A 21,690-nucleotide genomic window follows, 5' to 3' on the forward strand; every position below is an offset into this window, starting at 1 on the left:
ACAGGATAGCTTCCTGTAAATGGCATTGTTGCTGCTTCTTCTGTAGCAAACATCATTTATACTCAGTACAACGACAAAGTAAGCAAAAATATACTTAAGTACAGTAACCAAGTACATTTAATGCGATATTTTACAGAACCTGGATTTCATTTAAATCGCATTGAATAGGCCATATTAGCAACTTATAAAGCAAATAACTTATTAGCAATTCACTGACTCCTCTTTTGCTGTAAATGCATATTGGAATTTCATAACTGATTGTGAACAGATGTTTTACACATTAAACACAGGCAACATTCTCGGCTATGTTATGATCAATCTGGTAAGAATGGTCTTAGTGAGTCCTCGACTACCCCTAACCTTTTCACAGAAGTTAAAAGCGTTTGTGAAATATTCCTGGAGCAAAAATGTTGAAATCTTAACATGAGGACTAAAATGATTTACACTATGACGAGACCTATACTTACAAGAATATTTGATAGTTTTTTTTACCTATTTATTCTTACGATGGAAGCTAATGGCAGGTACAAACAACAGTGGCCATTGTGTGAGGCTTTCCGACACAGCGTAACTATATCATAGTTTTCTGTTTACTACTTACTGTACATTCACTTTACAGCAGAAGCTAATTTATTTATTTATTTTTTGTAATGCTTTATTAAATCAATGCCATAAGAACAAGAGGTATTACATATTCAAGTTACATGAACGTTCGTTGCCAGATAAAAAAGACAGAAAAAATAAAGAAATAGAATTACATCAACTTAAATGTTTACATGGTTTCAGTGCTTTTTTGTTCTTTGTTTGATCCAAGAAAGCTAAATACAATTTGAAGTCATTAATAAAATGATAAAAATTTGGTTTATATTGAGCCCACTTTTTCTTATGTATATGGAATTTTCCTAATAGAATAAACAAATGTATAATATGTTGTTGTTCACGGTTCAAATTCTCATTTTCTGTTTAAAAAAGCACAAATTTCTATCATACATTCCAGTTTTCTGTTAATATCAGGTCCGTAGCCAGCCAGTTGAAAGGGGAGGTTCTTTTTTTTTTAAAGTGGACCTTTTTTGCAGTTTTTCTCCTCCTTTTGTATTTAATTATGAGGTTCAAATACCTTTATGCACTAATTTCTGCTGGATTAGTTTGTCTGCTGGTATCTTAACCAGCACGCTTTTTGATGTACCTAAAATATTTATTGCATTGTTGTCAAATTGCTTCCTCAAGTAACACTTTTGTCAGTCCATACACAGTTCATAAGTTTAAAAACCACACTAACAACAGAACAGATTTAATGAACTTTACTGAAATATTAATAATAATTCCACTCATCATAATTTCTTGACTCTCTGTCAATGCCTTTTTGTTATGTTTTATTATTATAATTACGCTAAGTTTATATGGCTATTATATTGTAGACCAGGGGTCCCCAAACTTTTTTCTGCAAGGGCCACATAATTCTCCCTGTCTTTAATGGGGGGCCGGGTCGGTTTGTAACAGAAAATTACATGGGCCGGAGGTACTACTTGAATTATTGTGGAGATTTAATTATGATTTGAAATGTATTTATTATGCCTCCTAATGGTAGAATAGTTTATTAATAGTATATAGTTTAGTGCTACTCAAATTCAAAACATTTTCTTTTGCATATTAATTAACCTTTCTCTTTCCCAACCGCTTGGCCATTTTGTCGTCTCTTTGAAATTTTCCGATGGTTCGCGCGTCAGTTCTATCGCATTGGTATGTTATGAATTTAACAAATTATTAGGCTATGTGAGTAATTTAGAGAAATTTGGGTCTGAAAGCCAATATTCTGACGCTCGCTCACGGCCCTACTAGCGCAATCTCCTGACTGGTTAACGCTGCGCAAATTTTCACCAAAGTTCAGATTTTAAACTCGCGCGAATCACGCGAACGCTCAATGCGCGTCATTCGCGTGAATCGCGCCGCAAGTAGGTCATCGCATCTTTGCATTGACTTAGATCACTCGCGCTATAAGGCATTGTTCAGAGGGCCGGTCCAAATCTGTGGGCGGACCACATTCATATATACCCCTCCCCTCGCATCATTCAGAGGCGATGCTTCTTCACGTTGCTTTGAAAAGTGTATGCGAGAACTCTCTCTGTCTGTGCACGCACATACACGCGTCCTGCAATAATAATCGTATTAATTTGAAACAGCAACCCAGAAATTTGTCACAAGCATTGATTAAAACAATGATGACAATAATCACATGAAAAAAACGACTTAAATTCTGGACCTTTGGCAGTGAGGGGGGGTTCGTTCGAACCACCCGAACCCCCCCTGCCTACGGGCTTGAATATAGATTTCAATATCTTTCCAAAATAATCTTTCTCAAAAAAGATGCGAAATGGTTCACAGCCAGGTCTAGAGGCGTCATCGTTATAATTCTTTCGAGTGGTTTCAGTTGACTGCCACTAGATGGCGAGAGAGGTTCTTTGTAACACGGTGCGTCCCGAAATAAACAAGCGATGCCCTTAATAGCAAACAACTATGTTTGGAGCGCTCGAATAAACATTATGTTCTGACATAAGTAGCATAAATACAAATAAATGACGTCATAAATACGCCTCCTGATTGATGGCAACGGACATGTCTACGTTAACAATATATATACAATCTTTGAAAATAAAACTGTGGGCGTCGGGAGGTGCAGGGGAGGAGAGGCGGGCCGACGCGAGGGCGCGCCGCGCATGAAGGTGCAGAAGAGGCTGGGCGACACGAGTGCGCGCTTGTGTGTACACAGTCAGTCAGCTGCATCTGCGCTGCGGTTAAGCTTCAGACAGTCGCGTCGGTATCTGTTGTGTTTTCAGCCGCCTAACAGAGTTTGGGTCGACATTGGATGGTCTTATTCCTTCTTTCCTTGTTTTGTGCGCTTTTGCTCTCTAGTTGGACTCGCGTTACTATGTTTCTGAGCTCAGGGTCATGGAGTGTGTGTTATGGTGGGGTAGAAAGGGGCTATTAAATCTGCCTTTGCCCCACTGCATCGATTGAGCCTCACCACATACCTATAACGACACTGGATCTGATCTCAAGCCTGTTTTTAAGACTCTGGATTTCAAGCCGGTCTCATTCGCATTTAAAGGGAACCGAGACCAATAAACGAGACGAGTTAGTCGCTTATTGCGTAAATTCAGATGATGGAGGCTGTGAATGAAAAAGAGTGCAGTGCTCTCGGCGGACTCTTTCAGACCATCATCACAGACATGAAGGTAAAGATTGTTTGTTTGTTTGTTTGTTTGTTTGTTTTCTCCTAAACGTTGTTGCATGTGAACTAGACAAGGCTGTGTCAACAAAGTCAGCTGCGCTGGAAAACCAGTTGCGTTCGACTACATAAGTGATACGTCACCCTGATGCAGTATGTTTTGCAATCACATTTCATGCATGCATCGCATCTTTCATTGCAGCCGCGTGACGCTGGATTTGTGGGTCACGGATGCAAATGCATGCATGCATGCTTGAGATGCATGGGTCATGCTGACCTATTTTAAGTGTAGATGGATCGAACACCGTCCGACTCAATGCACTTCAGATATCCATCAGTCCGTGCATTAATAATGTACACATCATATCTGAAGTCTGGGAGTATATGTGGTACAGCTAGAGTTTGTTGGCACGTTTAATGGTTGTGAGCACACCTGTTCCGAGTCCAAGGAATGTTGGATTTCTGTTGACCTCAGAGGTCTCAGGTGGGAAGAGCTAAATGTGGAGGAATGACAGCTGGCGTCTGCGGTCCATGTCATTATAAGGAATCATGAGCCCTGTGTCTTATTGAACGATACATCATCACATTTTATACGCGAGCTTTCCGAATGGCTTGTCTGTGATCTCATGCAGTACGGGAAGGGTTGTCTGAGATGGCTTTGTTTATATCTAGACAGGCATGAGTAAGCTCATCTCACAAGTACAACATTACATTTGATGAATCTGCATCTCTGTTCGGTGCTTTGTTTGTGGTTCTTGTAGTCCACAGTGACAGGTCGTTTATTTCAGACTAACATGTAATCAACAAAAGAGGTGGATGGAAAAATGACGCAAAGTATGTCACCCTGGCAACCCGTTTGTACAGCATTATAGGAGTCTATTGTATGCGCTGCTTTGTTGTAACTTGGTGACGGGGTCAGTTTCCAGGTCTCTGAAATATTTATCTGGTGTTTTGAGAACTTTGCCAGCACAGCACGCCATTGCATTGTATGTGTTATAACTTGGTTTATAGTTCATCATTTTCGGCCCGTTGTACTCCATAATACAGATCAGGGGATTCGTTCACTTTGCTCTTGACTTTTTTGAGTTATCTGTGTTGTCTGCTCGTGACGCCACACAGTCAAATGTGCTACAGGTATTTACTTTCGGAGTTTAGGTGTACACTCAAGAATTGGTTTCCATATGTCTGGTAGTACAAGACAAGAAAAGTCTCGCATCAGCATGATAACTTAAGTGGTCTCAGATAATGCACATCAAATTAAGGATCAGTTCTTAAAAAACAGAGAGCCAAAGGATATGCTGCATATCTGCATCCCCTTATGTGGATTAAGATGCATATTCGTGCATTCAGAAACCCACTGATAAGTTCCGTCAATGCAAGCTGATTTTGAAATGTTATTATTCTTATGTTTTTTAAGTGCATTTTTCAACAACAATAATAGTACATACAGAAAGTACATCAACGGTATTAGGTAAATATCTTGCTATATGAATGTGGTTGTAGTAACATGCGAGGGTAGGAACGTTACAAACGATAACATTTCGGTACCATAGTGCCACCACATTTATTTGTAAAGGGCGTGAAACTGGTTACTGTCTTTACTTACTAGTATTTCATAATTCTTTCTTGTGGTAAAGAAAATAAAGCCTTTCCTTTTGGCTTTTGAAGCCGTTGTGTTACCATCAGAGAGAGATGTTTGCTTTGTGGCCATTAACAATACAGTGGTAATTCATTCATCTATTATTTGTCTTTTACATCTACAGAGCAGTTATCCCATCTGGGAGGACTTCATCAGCAAAGCTGTGAAGCTGCAGTCTCAGCTCAGGTAAGTTTCATTTCCGCCCGCATGTTTGCCATCACCAATGTTCTGGTTGTGGAAAGGAGCGATGCTGTTTGGGGTTATTTATTTTTATAACTACTGTTTTAATGGAGTAAAGCCTTGAGTACAGCAGACCATTGATAGATCTTTATTAAACGGTGGCGTTCACCTGTACCGTGTTAAGGGGAAACATGCGGCCCTCCCTTAGAGCTTGCGGCTATAATTTGTAGCCTGTGAATATCTGCAGTTGTCATTAAAGCCCGATCTTGTGTTTTTACTTAAACTGTGAAGAATGCATGACCCTCCTCAGCTTAATGCAGACGTGAGAGCCATGTTTGGAAGATGTAATCGTTTCTGCACCTGTACAAATTGCATTGAACTTTAAACAATACAAATGTTTTGGGGGAGGAGGTAAGCTTATAAATTATATCGTATTAAATCGTATCCGACAGTTCAAATTAAAAATCATTATTATAAGTTAGTCTTAAAAACATAACGCTTTATTATGTAAGGTCTTCATACACTATTAAAGACATACAGTAGTTATGTACATCATATTGCATGTCTGTCAATAGATCCTCCAAAAAAGAAACATTGGACCTTTAAATGTTGCAAAAGATTTCGTCATTTGTCATCTTTAGTACGCTAACTAACCTACAATTGTATGTTTCAAACGTATATAGATATAAAAGTTTTAAATTGCAGCCTTAACAGATTTCTGTTAAGATGTATCTTATCATTTCATCATATGTGTTTCATATTTTCACAGTTTTGCTTTAAAGTCCACATAAGGACTTTAAAGCAAATGCGACCAAATGGTTGCATTTTGCGAAAGCACATTACTACGATCCGCTGTTTGCTGTGACGGATTTTTTGAGCCTCAGGATGAACAATTTGATATTTGAGACGTTTAAAACAAAACTAACCACGGATGAGTTCAGAATACGCATTACTTGAGACAGCGCTGAACCATTTCCAATCCGTTCACGACAAGAATGAATGACTTGTTAAGTTTATGTGAAGTTATCTTTGTTGTGAATATGACACAATTGTTCCTAATACACAAATAATTCATTAAAGAACGTAAGTTGAGCCCTTTCGTTTTGCTTAAACTTTACACAATAAAATATATAATTTTTCATACAAAATGACATGCGCATTTTCTGTTGGTTCAAATGAATTCTGGTATTCATTAATTTGATCTGATGTGTTCGGAGTTTATACCGTCTCTCAGCACTTAAAGCCTCTTTGTAGGCTCGTCCTCTTTTTAAACAATGAATTCTGCAGCTTATCCAATATTTTAGCACGGAATTAACTGCAGATTCCGTACCTCCCTGCTATTGAGCAATGAAAATAAAACTGTACATTGTCCTTTCTATGAGTTTAGTCTATTTATTATCAAAGTATTTGTCAGTAATACAGCTATTTCGGGGACATTTTTCAACAATTGCATTTTAGGCTGATTTAAGGTGTGACCCTGAATTTTCTGCGTTTGCTCTTAAAAATTTCAGTCAGGGGCAACAGTGCCCCCGCGTCCGGAGCCCCGTTAATATAGCTGCATAAATTCCCTGGGATTTAAAAGGTTGCTGTGGTTTAAGCACCAATGAGAGAGTCATGCAGATCGCCAGCATTGGTTTCCTTCATGTGTGTTGGTGAATGGAGAGTTTCCATCAAGCCATGAAATATCTTTAATTTCAACTATAACAACCTCACTGAGAACCTCTGATGTGTCTTGGCTAAATATCCACTTTAAGCAGGCTTTATTTATACTGATATTGCCAACATACTAAAATTTCAATATGATATGCAAGAGTAGGGATTAAAGAGATACTCCAGATGTGCTTTGAAGATCTTAAATGGCAGATACGCCAGGCACCCGTTTAACATGGCGTCCTCATTTGTTGGTGAGTCATACCTGTTCAGTACTTCAGCGACTCTGTTTACACAGGCAGTTGTAAATATGAGGAAATTTCATCTGCAAACAACACGTCTGTTTGGTCTGGCGAGGCAATAGAAAGGTCAAGAGCGACATTACGCAGGTTCAGACCGACAGCATGTTCAATGACTCAAAGCTGAACCTGTAACTAACCTTTGTTATCTTTATGCATAAAGTCTTACAATATGTGGTTTGATCGTGCAGAAAGAGAAAGTGTTTTTCAATTTGATGCCCTTCATTTTTAAAAGACCATTTTATGAACACCAGATATGGGTTTGAGCATATTCATATTTTGGTTAGGGGCTAGTTTGAGAGAACGTTGCTTTCAACTAAAGACCAGTATTCAAAGTCCCCATGCGTAGGATGCTCCCAGGTACACTTTGAAATCTTGGACTTCTCCTTTTTAAGAGCTGATGGTTAAAGTTCATCTCAGGCATCAGTTCTGTGATCAGTCTCTGTAATGCTAGGGCACTGTTGTTTGTTGGGAAGTACCTAATGAAATCCAAGTCTCACATGCTCTATAATCACATCTCTTTCAAAGAGGCTAAAGACGCTGTGCTCCAAAATTACAGTTTTGTTTTCTGGGTCGTCCGTATAGTTTGTGGCTAAATATCGCGTCTCTTTTCCTGTCTGATCTGACCGCAGCGACGGTTCTGAAAATCCAGCATGCACATGATCCGAGACGTGCCTTTTTCCCCTTTCCCGCTCTGATTCGTAAAGCAGCTGCTGCTTTCTCAATATTTCTTCCAGTTTTTATAACCACTTTAACTTTTGACACGTTCACTTGCGAACCCGATGCCCTCCAGCGGTTTGTGTGGGTCTGTTTACGTTCTGGCCTATAGGATATTAACCCGTGTTATATGGATAATGTTTAATTGCTTCTGGTACTTGCGTTGTTACACTCAAACCTTGCTGTTATTCAATAAGTTGAGTCTTCACTTCTGTCTAGCGTTATGAAGGAGTGTGTTGGATTATTGCTTCTTTTGGTCATCATGTGAGGGATGTTGTTTTTATTGGTGTGGGAATTCACGAGGGTTGTGATTCTCTTGTAAAAAGAAACAGCATCTCTCAGCAACTCCTCTGAATGGAGGAGATGATTGGAAATGTTTAACGGCGAAACCGAAATGAAACAATAACAAACTCAACAAGCTTACTAAAGCGCTTTATAGTGATTAAAAATGTTAATTCTGTCATCATTTACACCTTCGAGTTGTTCCAAATGTGTATACATTTCTTAGTTCTGATGAACACAGAGAAAGATATTTGCAATAACGCTTAAAACCAAGCAGATCTCGACACCCATTGACTCCCATAATAGGATAAATATTTTATCTTGTTTTTGTTTACATTTTGAAGAATGTAGGAAAGCAAACAGTTCTGGGGCACTTTTGACTGCCATTGTGTTTTTCCCTACTATGGTAGTCAATGGGTGTCGAGATCTGTTTGGTTATATGCATTCTTTCAAATATCCTTCTCTGTGTTCATCAGAACAAAGAAATTGTATACACATTTGGAACAACTCGAAGGTGAGCAAATGATGACAGAATTTTCTTTTTGCAGAGAAGTATCCCTTTAAAACGTCAACGAAAGGAATAGTTCACCAGATGCTGGAAATTCTTTCACGTCCAAACCAATGTCATTCTAATATCATTGAGCACCACTTTACGCTTTTAATGTGGAAACCTTCGCCATTAACATGTTTCATATCTCATTTTGTGTTCCATAAAAAAGTAAAGTCTTCCGCAGCTTGAAAGAATATTCTAACCAAAATATTCATTTGTTCAAGTAGAGCTGCACAATACTGAAGATAATGTTTGTAATAACTTCTCTCAATAAGGTGATATGCAATATGTGATTATGATAATGCGTAAGGTTTGTACAATTCAAATTTTATATTCAAATTATATTAATGCTGAGGATTATACAACCAAATGCATGTTTCACATTCTGTCTGAGAAGGACATCTCTCTCTTACCAGCGTCACCAGTCGTTCTAAAAACACAAACTATAACTATAAAGATAATTCTCTGTTCAGTAACACAAACACTAACCAAGTGTGTTTTGTACCAAGTGTTTTGCTGAACGATGCATGTTATGTCATCAAACCCCCTCCCTGTCACACGTTTCTGTTTGATCGCACCGTTGGTTTATTCCAAATGATCAAAACATCATGTTACGTAGGCCATTGAGTAGTGCCTGCGGCACTCTCCGCCTAGTATCTGCTTTGCCATTTGCATCACGCATACTAAAACCAGACCTAATCCCACACGGTTGTACGGCCGTTCATGAGGTCTGTCACATGACCTCCCAGTCAAACCTTTGCATGCTGCCGTGGAAACACGCGATCAGATTTCACAGTTGTCTGCTCGTGTCAGGCGCCCAGCCCGCGGTGGGGAAATTCTTGTAGTGCCGAGGAAAGCGTTGACTTTCCATTTTCACTCCGTCTCGTTTTCCATTCAGCCTCTGGAATGGCGTAGCATTCCCGGTCGCATTACGGTTAAGGTTCGTGCATTATCAGCACACGATATGGGTCTTTGCGTCAGCTGGCAGACAAACACAGAGATCTAGCAACCAGCACATGAGTGAATGTCTCTTTACGACGCAATTAACCCCCATCAACATCCGTTTACCTCCAACAATGAAATAACCTTTGATACCATCGTCAGATTGAAGTTATCAACCAGGTGACCCTGGTACACATGAGTTTGAATGTCTTAGATAAGGGTGAAATGTTGACCAGGTGTGTGTGATTTTTATTTTCAGGACAACTGTGGTTGCAGTGGCAGCGTTCCTGGACGCTTTTCAGAAAGTGGCTGACCTGGCCACCAGCACACGAGGTGAGCAGATGGAGGAGATGCAGATATGCTTGAGGAAGAGAGGGAGGAGCTAAAATAAGATTACGCAATACAGCGTTTTTTGGCCTTTTACTAGGAGTGATGTGCTTTTAGTGGCTTTTAAAGTCTGTTTCCTTCACATTCTGTGTGCAAATGCATCTTATTGGTGTATGTAGTGTAAGACTTCGCATCATGCGTGTCCTATTGAGGTTGAGATTTCAAGGAAAGGGAGATGATGACTTGTTCGTCTCCTCTTCAGGAGAAAGTCACCCAAACATTCTTTCATCATTTATTCACCCTCATGTCTATCCAAAACTTGTATGGCTTTCCTTCTTCTACAGAACAAAAAATATATATTTTGAAGAACATTGGTAAGCAAACAACATTGACCGGCTTGAATCATCACGTATTATAATTGATGTTCAACTGGCTCACGGTGAATCGATACATCCCTAAAAACCACTGAGACATATACAGGTTTGAAACAACATGAGGGTGAATAAATGAGGACAGAACTTTTTCGTATTTTTTGCTCAACAGTCCCTTTAAGAATGTATTTTATTAGCTACTGTTTTAAGTGGACCTTTGTGATCAAAAGTCGCTTTATTTTTGCTTGATATCCGGTCATCTGTATGTCCTACATAGCTGTGGTTGTTTTCAAGTGTCATTTCGTAGTCTTTTTTTCTTTAGTAAGTTGCTGCAAAATTTATTTACAATCAGCCGGTCATTACCGCGCATTTTGTTTTTGGCGATAATGATCGGCTGACTGTAAATTATACACATTTTTGAGGTCAAATATGAAATGTGCAAACTGTCAATGTCACAGAATATGAAAAAGAATTGAGAAAGGAGAGGTACCTACTACGGTAAAAGGGGAGTGTCTGAAGTAGCCTAAGTCTTGATCTCCACACAATCCTATTAATAGTCACCTATAAAGCACTTTCATTCATCACTGGCCTGCAGAGCTCCCTGTCATCTCTTTCTCTGTCTCTCGTCATATTGCCTCTTCTGATGTAACCTGGTGAAAACGGGTCTGCAGTGTAAACTCAGATTGTCTTCTCCAAATTGGTAGTGCTGTTGGCTGCCATCCATGTCATTATTGTTGGCTGCCATCCATGTCATTCTTCATTGGTGCATCACTCACTCATCCAATTAGACTAGAAAACACGTAAGACTGTATTTCGGTTTTTCACCATAGTTATCGAGTAAGACAAAATCATGCCAATGACTTGAACATTAAACATCAAACACAGTCATTGAAATATACCATTCATCTAACCGCTTCCAAGTTTGTGCAGTGGAAAAACAAAGAAGTACAAAGACATTTTTTAACTATGGCTGCACAGCTGTCATCACACATTCCCACCATGTGAATAAGTTTTGTCCGATTTTGTCCGTTTTTTCAGTTAACTTGCTGATTGCAGGTGTGGCAAGAAGTTTATTTAGTTATGTGTTTGTATGGGTGTGTGTTGTTTGGGTGGAGATGCCAAAACTGATTTTGATCTCTGATGTGACTGAAAAGAGCCACAATAGCAGTGATGCTCTCCAAGGGCCACGCGTAACTATATATAGTATATGTGGGTTTTATTGAAGGTTACTGGGTGTTTACGCAGAGCATATGAATACAAGGAGTCTCAGGTTAGACCACATGTAGTCTCTAGATACAGGTCATTACGTCATAGTCACATGGTTCTTTTATCCCTTCTCTTTATTCTTCACTTGATGTGTTACGCATTCATAAACACTGTCTCGATATTCTGCAAGGTAAAGCAATATGGTGGCGTGACCTCCTCGCGGCATAGAATCTCAGAGGCATGCACCAGTCTCCATAGCAACCGAATGGAAATTGTGTGTGTGTGCGGCCAGGATCACACCCCGTTCGATTCACTTTTATATCTCAGCTGTTGCCTCAGTGATGTCACATGTGCCTAACATTTGCGCTGCCGAATTGCTCATTTCCGCTGAGTACAGAACGTACACGTTTAATTAAATCTTCAAGCCTTTATGCCTGTTATCAATTCACATCTCGGATCTGTTTGGAGGGAAGAGCGCTTGATGATTTATTCACCACACACATCTCCCCCATCTCCCCCATCAGCTTTTCTTTCGATGGGTTAATTACTGTTGGTTTGGCTGAGCCTATGGGAGTGACAGATGCACAGATACGTCTCATACATACATGTCAGAGCGTGAACCCATTTCCCACAATTCTCATGATCGTCCACTTCCTCTGTTAACAAGAACGGCTGAAAGGGAATTCAGGGGATATTGTCGTCGGTACTGATTTGTCTGAATGAGCATGGGAGCAGTTGACAGTGCGTCAATCGTGGCAGCCATTTTTGTCTTTCATATCTCTGAGCTTGCTTTTATATTCGCCACTTGAAAAACAGATTGGGGGCGAGGGGCTGTCACCATGACAACATATTTGGACGTTTTAGAGATTTGGAAATGGGTTTGGGGGATGAGGTCTCTTTATTTCATCGGCTTTAATATACTTAAAACATCACAGCATTGATATTGAAGAAATAATTACAGAAAATGACATGCCATCTCATTTCCATCTGATGACACGGTGTTAAAAGTTATATAAAAATGTCATCCCACTGGGGTTATTAAAGTAGGATTATATTAAGCCGCACAGCAGTAGATTGTGGGAATCTGTGGTAATGACACCTTGAGTGGCGTCTGATCTATGGTCAGCAGTTTTTACCTCTTAAAGTTGTTTTTTACATCGTTTTGTTTTTCCACGGCACAAACTTTGAGACTGTTAAATGTATTTGTGTGTATGTTTATCCATAATGCACTAGTTTGTTTATACACACGTTTCATGTCAGTTAGAGATGCTGGAGTTCGACCTCTGGAGATGTACGTGCTCGAGCAGCATTACACTCCTGTTTCACTTTCAGGTTATAAATAAGTGTCCCGGTGCGGTCGGATGTATCAGTGCTGTCTGTACTTTTGTTGTAGCAGATAAAAAGTGCAATATAAGGCAATATAAACATGTTTTTGATGTGACATGAGCAATCGACTTGGTCATTCGATTTGGTTACTGATTAAACATAATTACAGAATAGTGCATCTTAAAGAAATTCAGAGACCTTTCCAAATGTTTTATTTAATATGCATTTCTAGATGTATCGTGGCCATTTCAAGCTGTGTCTGTTTAATATTAACCCAATCAAACCTCGGGCGTGATAAAGTCATCCAGCCAGCAGCAATGTATTGCAGCATGACAAGAAACAAAAAAAAACAGAGGTTATTAAAATAACATTTGAAAATACATGTTCAAATATTAGTGTTGCGTTGCTTAAATGTGAATATGAACTTGTTTTCTTTGCAGTATTGGAGGTAAAATGTGTTGTTATTTCAACCGTTTCTCCAGTTTTCATTTTCAGCAAATAGAAATTTGGAAGAAATATTGTCAGTAGTTTACAGAATCAATGACAAATTATCATTTTACCTAAACACATAAATAGTATATTTTTGGTTGCTTGTCCTATGTATGCATTTATATATTTGCAATCTGCATATAAAGGTTGGGCTGGCGGTTTTGGGTCATATAAATATCTTATATTCTATACCTTCTTTATTTATAGGTCACATGAATCATTCATGTTTCACATGTTACTTACAGTCTGATCTACAGAGATGTTAAGAGTGCGGAGCTGTCATCTTTTGAATAAACAGTGCAGTTTCTTCCGTGTTAAGAGCCTGCATGCCTGTGCATAACCCTGAGATTTAAAATCTGTCACATGTGAAGCGTGTTCGTGATGTGCGGACATGCTCAGGAGAGAGTTTCAACATTGACGTGTTTTCTTTGGCACCGATCGAGGCTTTGCTTGTCATCGAACGAGGACGTTTTTGAAACAAAGGATTTGTGGAGATTTACAGTATCAACTTATTCTAATCTTCGCTGTTCAAGCGGTGATTCAAAGTTTGAAGTGCCAGTTGTTGTTCTTTTGGTTTTTTGAAGGAATCCTCTGAGGAATCCTTGGTGAAAAAAACAATCCTCTCATTGTTTAGGAATCTTTTTCTTTGTTCAAGTTTTTCTTTCTTTTATCAGATTGAACGTCTTGAAACGTTTCCCGACGGCGTCATCATGCTTTATTTGTATTCATAACCTGTAAAAGATGTCCAGATTTTCTCTCCCCGTCTCTTAATGCTTCATGACTTGTTTACCACAAGGCCATTAATTATTAAACTCAATTTTCACAGATTTGATTAAATAATTAAGCAGAGGCTTGGAGATAAAATCGTCTGTCTCAAGCCGGGCAAAGTCTTACAGTCAAGACATGAAACCATTGACCTCTTCTTCCAAGTACAATATCTGCCTTGAGGTTTTTATAGCGAACCTTAAACACGAACACCACAAAGGCAGATACTTAAACACTCAGCAGATCATACGTCAAATTCAAAGACGCCCGTCTGCTCGGTATTTGCGTGAACACTGAAGCCAATTCATTTTTCCATCTATACTGATTATCCTCAGATCATTTTTCCTCTGAATGTATAAATGCTCCCCGTGGGCAGTTTGAAGCGGGCCTTGTGTGCGGGTCTGTGTAAATGCTTCGACTTTATTCTGTTCCATTGTGCAGACCGAGGCTCTAACTGGGCCGCCCATTCAGGCTCCTGTACGGCCCAACAGTGGGTCCATTGTGAGCTTCGTGGGGTCGAGTCTTCACCCGTGCTAATGCCAAATGATAGAGCTTGTGAACAAATGGGCATGAAGTCATGGCTTTGAAATGAATGTGATCCAAAGTGAGGCCTGGTTTTGGCCCGTAGTTAATTGGGGCTTATCTGAAGTCGCCTCCATCCCGAGTTCAGTTTCACCTGCGTCCCTTTTCACAGGATGGAATGGTAAGCAAACCACAATATGTGTAGCTCTGTTGTACAGCCAACTGTAGGTTTATGACATTTACAGAAACTGCCTATTGCAATAGAGACCCAGTACACGTCCCTCATATATTGACTGCTGTAGCGCCGGACGATGGTATCATGGGGCTTAACCTCTGACCTCAGAGCTGTCATCACAGTAGTGAGTGATCGCTTCTTTGCTGCACTCACATTGTTATCTAGCCACAAATGTAATTATGTCTACATTGGTTTGACGTGCAGTAGAATAACTTAGTATAACTATGTTTTAAGATTTCCCAAGGCAATCCGAATTATGCTTTGCTATTCTGGGGCTTGAAGACAAAAATGTATAAGATTGTTCCTACAGTAAGATAAATTGTAGAAAGTTCGTAAGCATGTTCCTAAGTGCGATTGTCAAACATATCTTTAAAAATTCTCAAATATTTCTTAAACACGTATTACGCATTGACTCCTCTAGGCGTGGATTTGACACGCATGCATGAAGGTGGAGTAATGTTAGCAGAATGGGGCGATTTTCGAATGTTTTATCCTTCATGACGTGAACTGGGTGTACATGGTATTTTGTGCACGATTATTACTTTGTTCACACTTAGATGCATTTTAGCAATTACCCAGACCCCACCCCACCCCTACACCTAAACCTAACAGTTTGATTATTATAACACAAAACACAACTCATAACAGGCAGATGCGGCCACAGATGCTATTTATTCAAAAAGTACAATTATTCCAAGCGTTCCGAGGCCAAAGAATAGCGATTCCCTTCTCTGTCTGCCGTAGAAACCGGTTCCAGTTGCGTACAATTTCAAAAATTGCTGCCGGAACATCAGCTTTGATTGTGAAATGGGTTTGGCTCTTGTCTGTCTTGTGACTGGTTGCGTCATTAGTTCGCTTATGTTGTGATACACCATTTGCTATTCTGCTCCGATTGCTTGAGAAGTTGTTTTGTGAATACATAACATTCCTAACTTTTTTTAAATTAGAATTTAAGTAAATATATATGTCGATTAAGAAGAATTTTCTTCTTAAGAATGTTTTGTGATTTCGGCCCCTGGTCTCTAGATATAGCTCATGTCCAAAATAGGTCTATTGAATTTGTTTTAGTATTTTATTTGTTTATCATTTGTCAAGCTAAAAGCAGAATGAAAGCAAAACCATTTTTTTCTTTTCCTTTCTGATTAACAAAAATAAGCAAGCCTATACAGTAAGACAACAGGCTATTTTCCATTTACACTTTACAAATCCTTAACAATTTTGCAACACTATTGCTTTACTTTGTTTTGATCTGTTCTTGTGTTATCCTATTCCTTAGCTTCAATACTTAACCTACTAGTAGTTCACCCCAAAATATCAGCATTTACTCACCCTCTTGTCATTTCACACCTGTACAAGTTTCTTATGCAGAATACAAAAGTAGATATTTGAAAGAATGTAATTGAACAATGGCGTTACCCATTCACTACAAACACAAAACCAATGCAAAGTCAAGGAATACCGCAATTGTTTGGTTACCAAAATGATTTTGGCACGAGCAGGTTTTTGTTTTGGCTTGCCACTTGTCCCAAACATCCCGAAAGTTCATTTTCACATCTTCATTCACGTGGTCTTCACAGTTAAGTCATTGTGCATATAAATAGCTTCACGAGCACAAGGTTAAGCGAATTCAGCCAAAAGAGTGTGTGTTGTTGTTCGCGCAGCGCGCTGCACTTCTGTCAGCACCTACGATGAGCTCCGACTCGTCCAAGACGATCACATTTCAAGGAAAACCTGTTCCTCTCCCTCTCCGTATCTTTTTAAGTCTTTGAAAAGTGATTCATCTGTGTGCTGTGTGTGAGCTCTACGTATTCTTGGAGACTTTTCATTGTTGTTTTTTTTCTCCGATTTTTGGCTTTAGTTATGTATTTGCTTTGTTTCCTCAACATCTGATGTGCAGTTTGAACAAGTTGCTTTGTTCTTCAGATGTACTTGCTGCAAAAACATGATGTTTTACTGTGTAAAACAACACTGTTTTTATAGCTTTGAGATTTTGATCAGGAAATCTTCTCATTGTGTTGTTCCAGTACAAATAAAAAGCATCCTCGCTGTGTTTCTAAATCAGTAGTGTTTGCTTTTGTTGTGGTCTGTGAACAAAGGTGAAATCCTGCTTGAGCTATGGCAGTGTGTTTTCGACTAGTTTTAAGGATCACGCGGCAGAATGCGTGCCTGTCGCTTTCTAATCTGTCGTCATAATTGACTTCATATGAAGAGTCGCAAGAGATAACGTGCTTGTCGCAAACAAGATTTTGCTGATGAAGAGGCCAGTGCTCAAGTATGCGATCTCCACGCAGTTTCATCATAATTCATGAGATAAAATAAAAACTGAGACGCCCAGCTTTGATGGCTGTGGTTGCGTGTAAAATGAAGGATCATCCAGAATGTATGTTAATGCTGTATTTGAGTGGGCACATTATATGAGAATTTCCCTTGATTTGATTGGAGCTGTCCCATCTCCTACATCATTATATGGCCGTTCTTCTCTACCAAACGTTTAAGCTACCAAACCAAAAGCCGTGGGTTCGATTCCCAGGGAATGCGTGTATGGGTAAAAAGTCTAGCTGGAATGCACGTTGGTTAAAGTGTTTGCCAAATGCATAAATGCAAATGTTTTTCTTTTAACCAAGCTTTTTTCCACCCAGCCGGTTTTTCAAAAATGGTTTGACATAGTGACTCATTGGGAAGAAATGAATGAAACCAAACCTCTTGTTGTGGTAGAAGTCGCCTTTATTTTGTATCTCTTTTATCCTGTTTCCAATTCAAATTCTTTGAAGTCACAGAGCCATCACTGAAATTCACCGGGATGGTGACAAAATTTCATGGGTGGGGTTCCTCACACTTCGGTGGTCTAAGTGGGCTAAATTACAGAGAACCTTGTGGCACCTTCCATCGCAAAACCCATGAGGGCAATGTCACTACCCCTAAAACAATGTTACTTTGAAAGTCTAATGGCAACTCCAGAAGAATCCTCTCGGGAATATCCCTCGACAACTGATGGGAGTGTGAGCTGAAACCTCAGGCTGTGGTACAAGTGTGTGGGTTCATTTTCAGGGTTTCTTGCATTCCTGAATCATAGTCAGACAAAGCAGAAGTCTAGAGAGGCCCCTCAGTGACAGGCAAGGCTCTCAGCTGTCTCCATAAAATGTTGAAACAGCATACCTCTGAGAGTAAGAAAATAATGCACAAAATATTATTTTTGAAATTTGGGATGAGCTAATGGAAACCCTAAATAATTTGTTTAGTATATTGATACCAAAATGAGTTTCTTAGGGATATTGGGGACATAAATTCAACGAATAAATTGGGAAAGTGACAAAACACTTTTGTTTTTTACTTTGTCCTTCGTTTGAAAGAAATGGGAGGACTAGAGAATTGCCAAAAAGCTATATGGTGTTAGCTTGAAAAAGGGCTTATGTGACACGGGTCTTCAGCCCCCCCGATGGTACTTCTTATTGAAACCATTTGCTGCCATTTCCCAATACACATGGCTGGCAATGCACTCTTAATCTGGTAATGAGGCGGTTAGCGGCCCGTTACTGACCCCTTCGTTGGTCTTGCAGGGTTGTTAACAGTAGCTGGGTGGGTGTGAAGGTAATGACCATGTTTTAATGTTACTTGCTGGACATACGCTGCCATTTTTATTGACTTTACAACCTAACATTGTGCATGTGTTTGCAGTTACACTGGACCAATTACATACGCAGTCCTCTGTATAACCCCCTCAGACTCTGACCCTTGTCCGACGGCGACCGTTTGTCAGCACGTGGTGATTGTCCCTCAGCTCCTGCGTCGGAATATGATTTAGAAATGATCTTGTAAATCATCACTGTGTGTGTTTAGAACAAAGCCAAATGAACCGTGGCCAGTAAATGCTCCGATTTCATTTCTGAGGTTAAGGTTCCTTTGGTGTGTGGGGGAGGAATGGTCCTCAGTAGCACTACGGACTTCGAACGTTTAGATGAATCTGAAGGCTTTAATAAGCACGTCAATAAATACAGGACTCCGCTCCTGTAACTTTGTCGATGGTGAAAAAGTGGGCACTACATGCATTTTCCAATTTACTGTAGTAGAAAAGGTAATTGCAGATGTAGTCTAGTGCATTATGGAGGATATAAAGTTAAAGTATTTTTGTGTACATGAGTTAACTCTGAACTCAATTTAGCTGAACAGCTAATCCCTTTTAGAAACCTAAAGTGACACCTGAAACCAGACGATTTTGTAAGACGTAAACAACAATGGTCCAGAAAAACGTCCTGTTCCTTCCTGTTTTGTAACACACAAATGGAATACTAAAAATTAAATACTGAAACAGGAAGTGCTTGGATGTGTGTGTGTATATACAGTATATGTACTGTATGTTTCATAGGTAGTTATGTACTGCATGTATGTATGTTTTTTTCTCTTTGCTTGGCTGGCAAAACTGCATATGCTTCTAATGTTACATTATATATGAAGCGTTTGGTTCCAAAATGAGAGAATTATAAAAAATTTCAAAAACCAAGTTTTTTTAATTGTGCATTCCAATCAATATCAATCAAACTGCTGTTGATTTGTTTTGATATAATAACAAAATAATACACTTAACTCGCACAAGAAAACACCAGAAAAACATGATAACATAATAAAAAACGTGATTTTTGAATATGTTGAAAAACTAGGAATGCATATCTTTATGTATTTGTATTTTTAAATGATCTGTAAAGAGACTTTGTTGCAACATCTTCCATAGGTCTGGATGCATCTCCGCTTTGCATCTAAAGAACCCCCCACATAGCCCATAGAGAATCCCATTTCTCCATAAATTGAATAGATTTGCCAGTCGGTTCGATGTGTTCATTGTGTGAATGTGTGGACTGCTGGGACAAGCAATTAAGCATTTAATAGGCCAGAGCACAAAGAGATGTCCCAGCCCTGATTTACGACGTGGCCTGAATCTGCACATCTTTGCTTTACATTTATGCATGTATAGCTTTAGTCCGGTCTGAGTTTTTAATCCAATCCTCGAGAAAGCAGGTTTGTCATTCGCTTCAGTTCGGTGACGCTTCATCTGGCATCGTGCTCGACTTCTCTGTTTGGACTGTACATTTTGGATGGAAACGCACATGCTGACAGCATTGTTTATTTTCACACATAGCTGTTGTTTTAGCACCCAATTTACAAAAGGCATTATGCAAATAAAGTAATGGCGGAAAGACGTCCAAGAATTCAGTGTTGAATGCAGTTTGGACACCGCAATGAGCAACTGTCAACAACTGTTTGGTCAATTTTGCCTTTAGTGTTTACCACTGTGGTCTTGCGCCTGAGGCAATGGGTTCTTATGCCAATATATGCTAATATGAGCTCATCACAACAATTAACATCTATCATCATTTGACAGTTCAGTATAAAAAATTTGAGGGTCTTTGCTAAATTCCAGGAAAACCTACAAAGAATATTTTATACTAAAGTGTATAACTCTAGATATGATGTGCATTAAAATGTGATTTAGCATAACTCATAGTTGCGAATGAAGTGCACTCGCATAGCAGCTTTGTGTGAGCGTTCACCCACGGTCGAACAAGTAAATAAAATGTGAAAGTGTTTGAGGGATGTTTTTCCCTGGCAATATGTTGTATCGTAAAAAATCCTCCAGGGTGCCAGTCTGTTGTGGCTGAACTCAGTGTTTGTATATGTTTTGGACTGGTTGTTTCAAGGACACAATGTACAACAAATATACAAAAGCTTCTCATTTCGAAGCGTTGAGGACAGGAACAGATTTCTGCTTTCTGCAAAACGGGGGGGGGCTCATCTGTTTTTTTCCTACCTGGGTCGACCATCTGCCATGGGAACAGGCCGTTCAGTGGCTTTTTGGATGAAGATGCCTTTCAATAAACTGATCTGAGAACAGTTTATTCAAAGGAACTCCGTATGTGCGGTTTGCATTAAGACTGGTCCTAGAACACAACCCTGGGGCACTTTTGCTGCAGTCATACAGTCTGAAAACCGAAATGCAGTCTATCTAGTATCTACTGAGATTTAAGCAATCCTCCCCCCTGCTGAAGTGGGTAGTTTTTAAATGCCAGCATGTTTTGCCCCACGACAAAGTTAAAGCAAGGGAACTGAGTGCAAAGTTTAAAGTTTCACATATGAGACATGTGCCATGTAAATAGTATTGAGACCTATAAACTCAAACATCAAAACATTGGCCCTTTATTTACAGTTTGAGCAGAAACAGCCAAATGGCTAATATAATGAAAACAAGACCTCATTCCGCGCCCCACTCACAGCTTGTAGCACAGCACAGGACATACTCATCTTCGTATGCAAGTGAAAAATGATTTACCTCTTGGTATTACCATGATAAGAATACATAAGGGTAGAGGTGTTTTCTGAGCAAGGTGCATGATTTTTGAAGTCACATTCGCTTCCATTACTTTGCATGTTGAATTTAACTATGTGAAAATCAGCTCTGTCGAGCTAAAGAGTGACAGTTTGTGGTTGTTGCCATGGTAGTAGCAGTCATGTATCATGTCTCACTGTGTACAGTGTCATCTGTAAGTGAGCCTTACAAGATCAACACATTGTCATTTCCCAGTGTGCTGTTCCTGTAGAGTTAGACAGATGAGGCAATAAAGTAAATACTGCTCATGCTTTTACAGTAGGCTTGACTTTGTCCCTTTATCTGTCCTGATCCGATTTGACGACCTGCTTTTGGTCACGGCAGTCAGTAGATGGTTTTTATCTGTACAAGCTGCTCCGGTTTTGCTGAAACTGGCTAAACTGTTATCGGTCTCTTTGGTTCCGTCTTTTCACCAGTGCATTAGGACTAACGTAAACTGTCGACAAGCCAGATTGAGGATAAGACCATCACATCTTTCACAGTATTTCTTTTTCCACAGTTACACCTACTGTATGTTTATGTTGTGTTTCAACTGTAGAAGCCACAGGCAGATGTGGAGATTTTCTCTAGTCAATTATTCAGGTCATG

General features: G+C 39.5%; 1 protein-coding gene across 1 annotated transcript in view; it reads left to right on the top strand.

The window, feature by feature from the left end:
- Positions 1-2,694: 2,694 nt before the first annotated feature.
- Positions 2,695-21,690, top strand: part of LOC306902034 (protein MTSS 1-like) — a 50,303-nt gene continuing 31,307 nt past the window's right edge. The window contains exons 1-3 of the mRNA XM_079470309.1: positions 2,695-3,233; positions 4,990-5,051; positions 9,745-9,818. Of these exons, the coding sequence (XP_079326435.1) occupies positions 3,159-3,233; positions 4,990-5,051; positions 9,745-9,818 (211 nt within the window). The 5' untranslated portion in view covers positions 2,695-3,158. The remainder of the gene's footprint in view (positions 3,234-4,989; positions 5,052-9,744; positions 9,819-21,690) is intronic.

The sequence above is a fragment of the Barbatula barbatula genome (genome assembly GCF_947034865.1).
Source record: "Barbatula barbatula genome assembly, chromosome: 12".
NCBI lineage: Eukaryota > Metazoa > Chordata > Actinopteri > Cypriniformes > Nemacheilidae > Barbatula > Barbatula barbatula.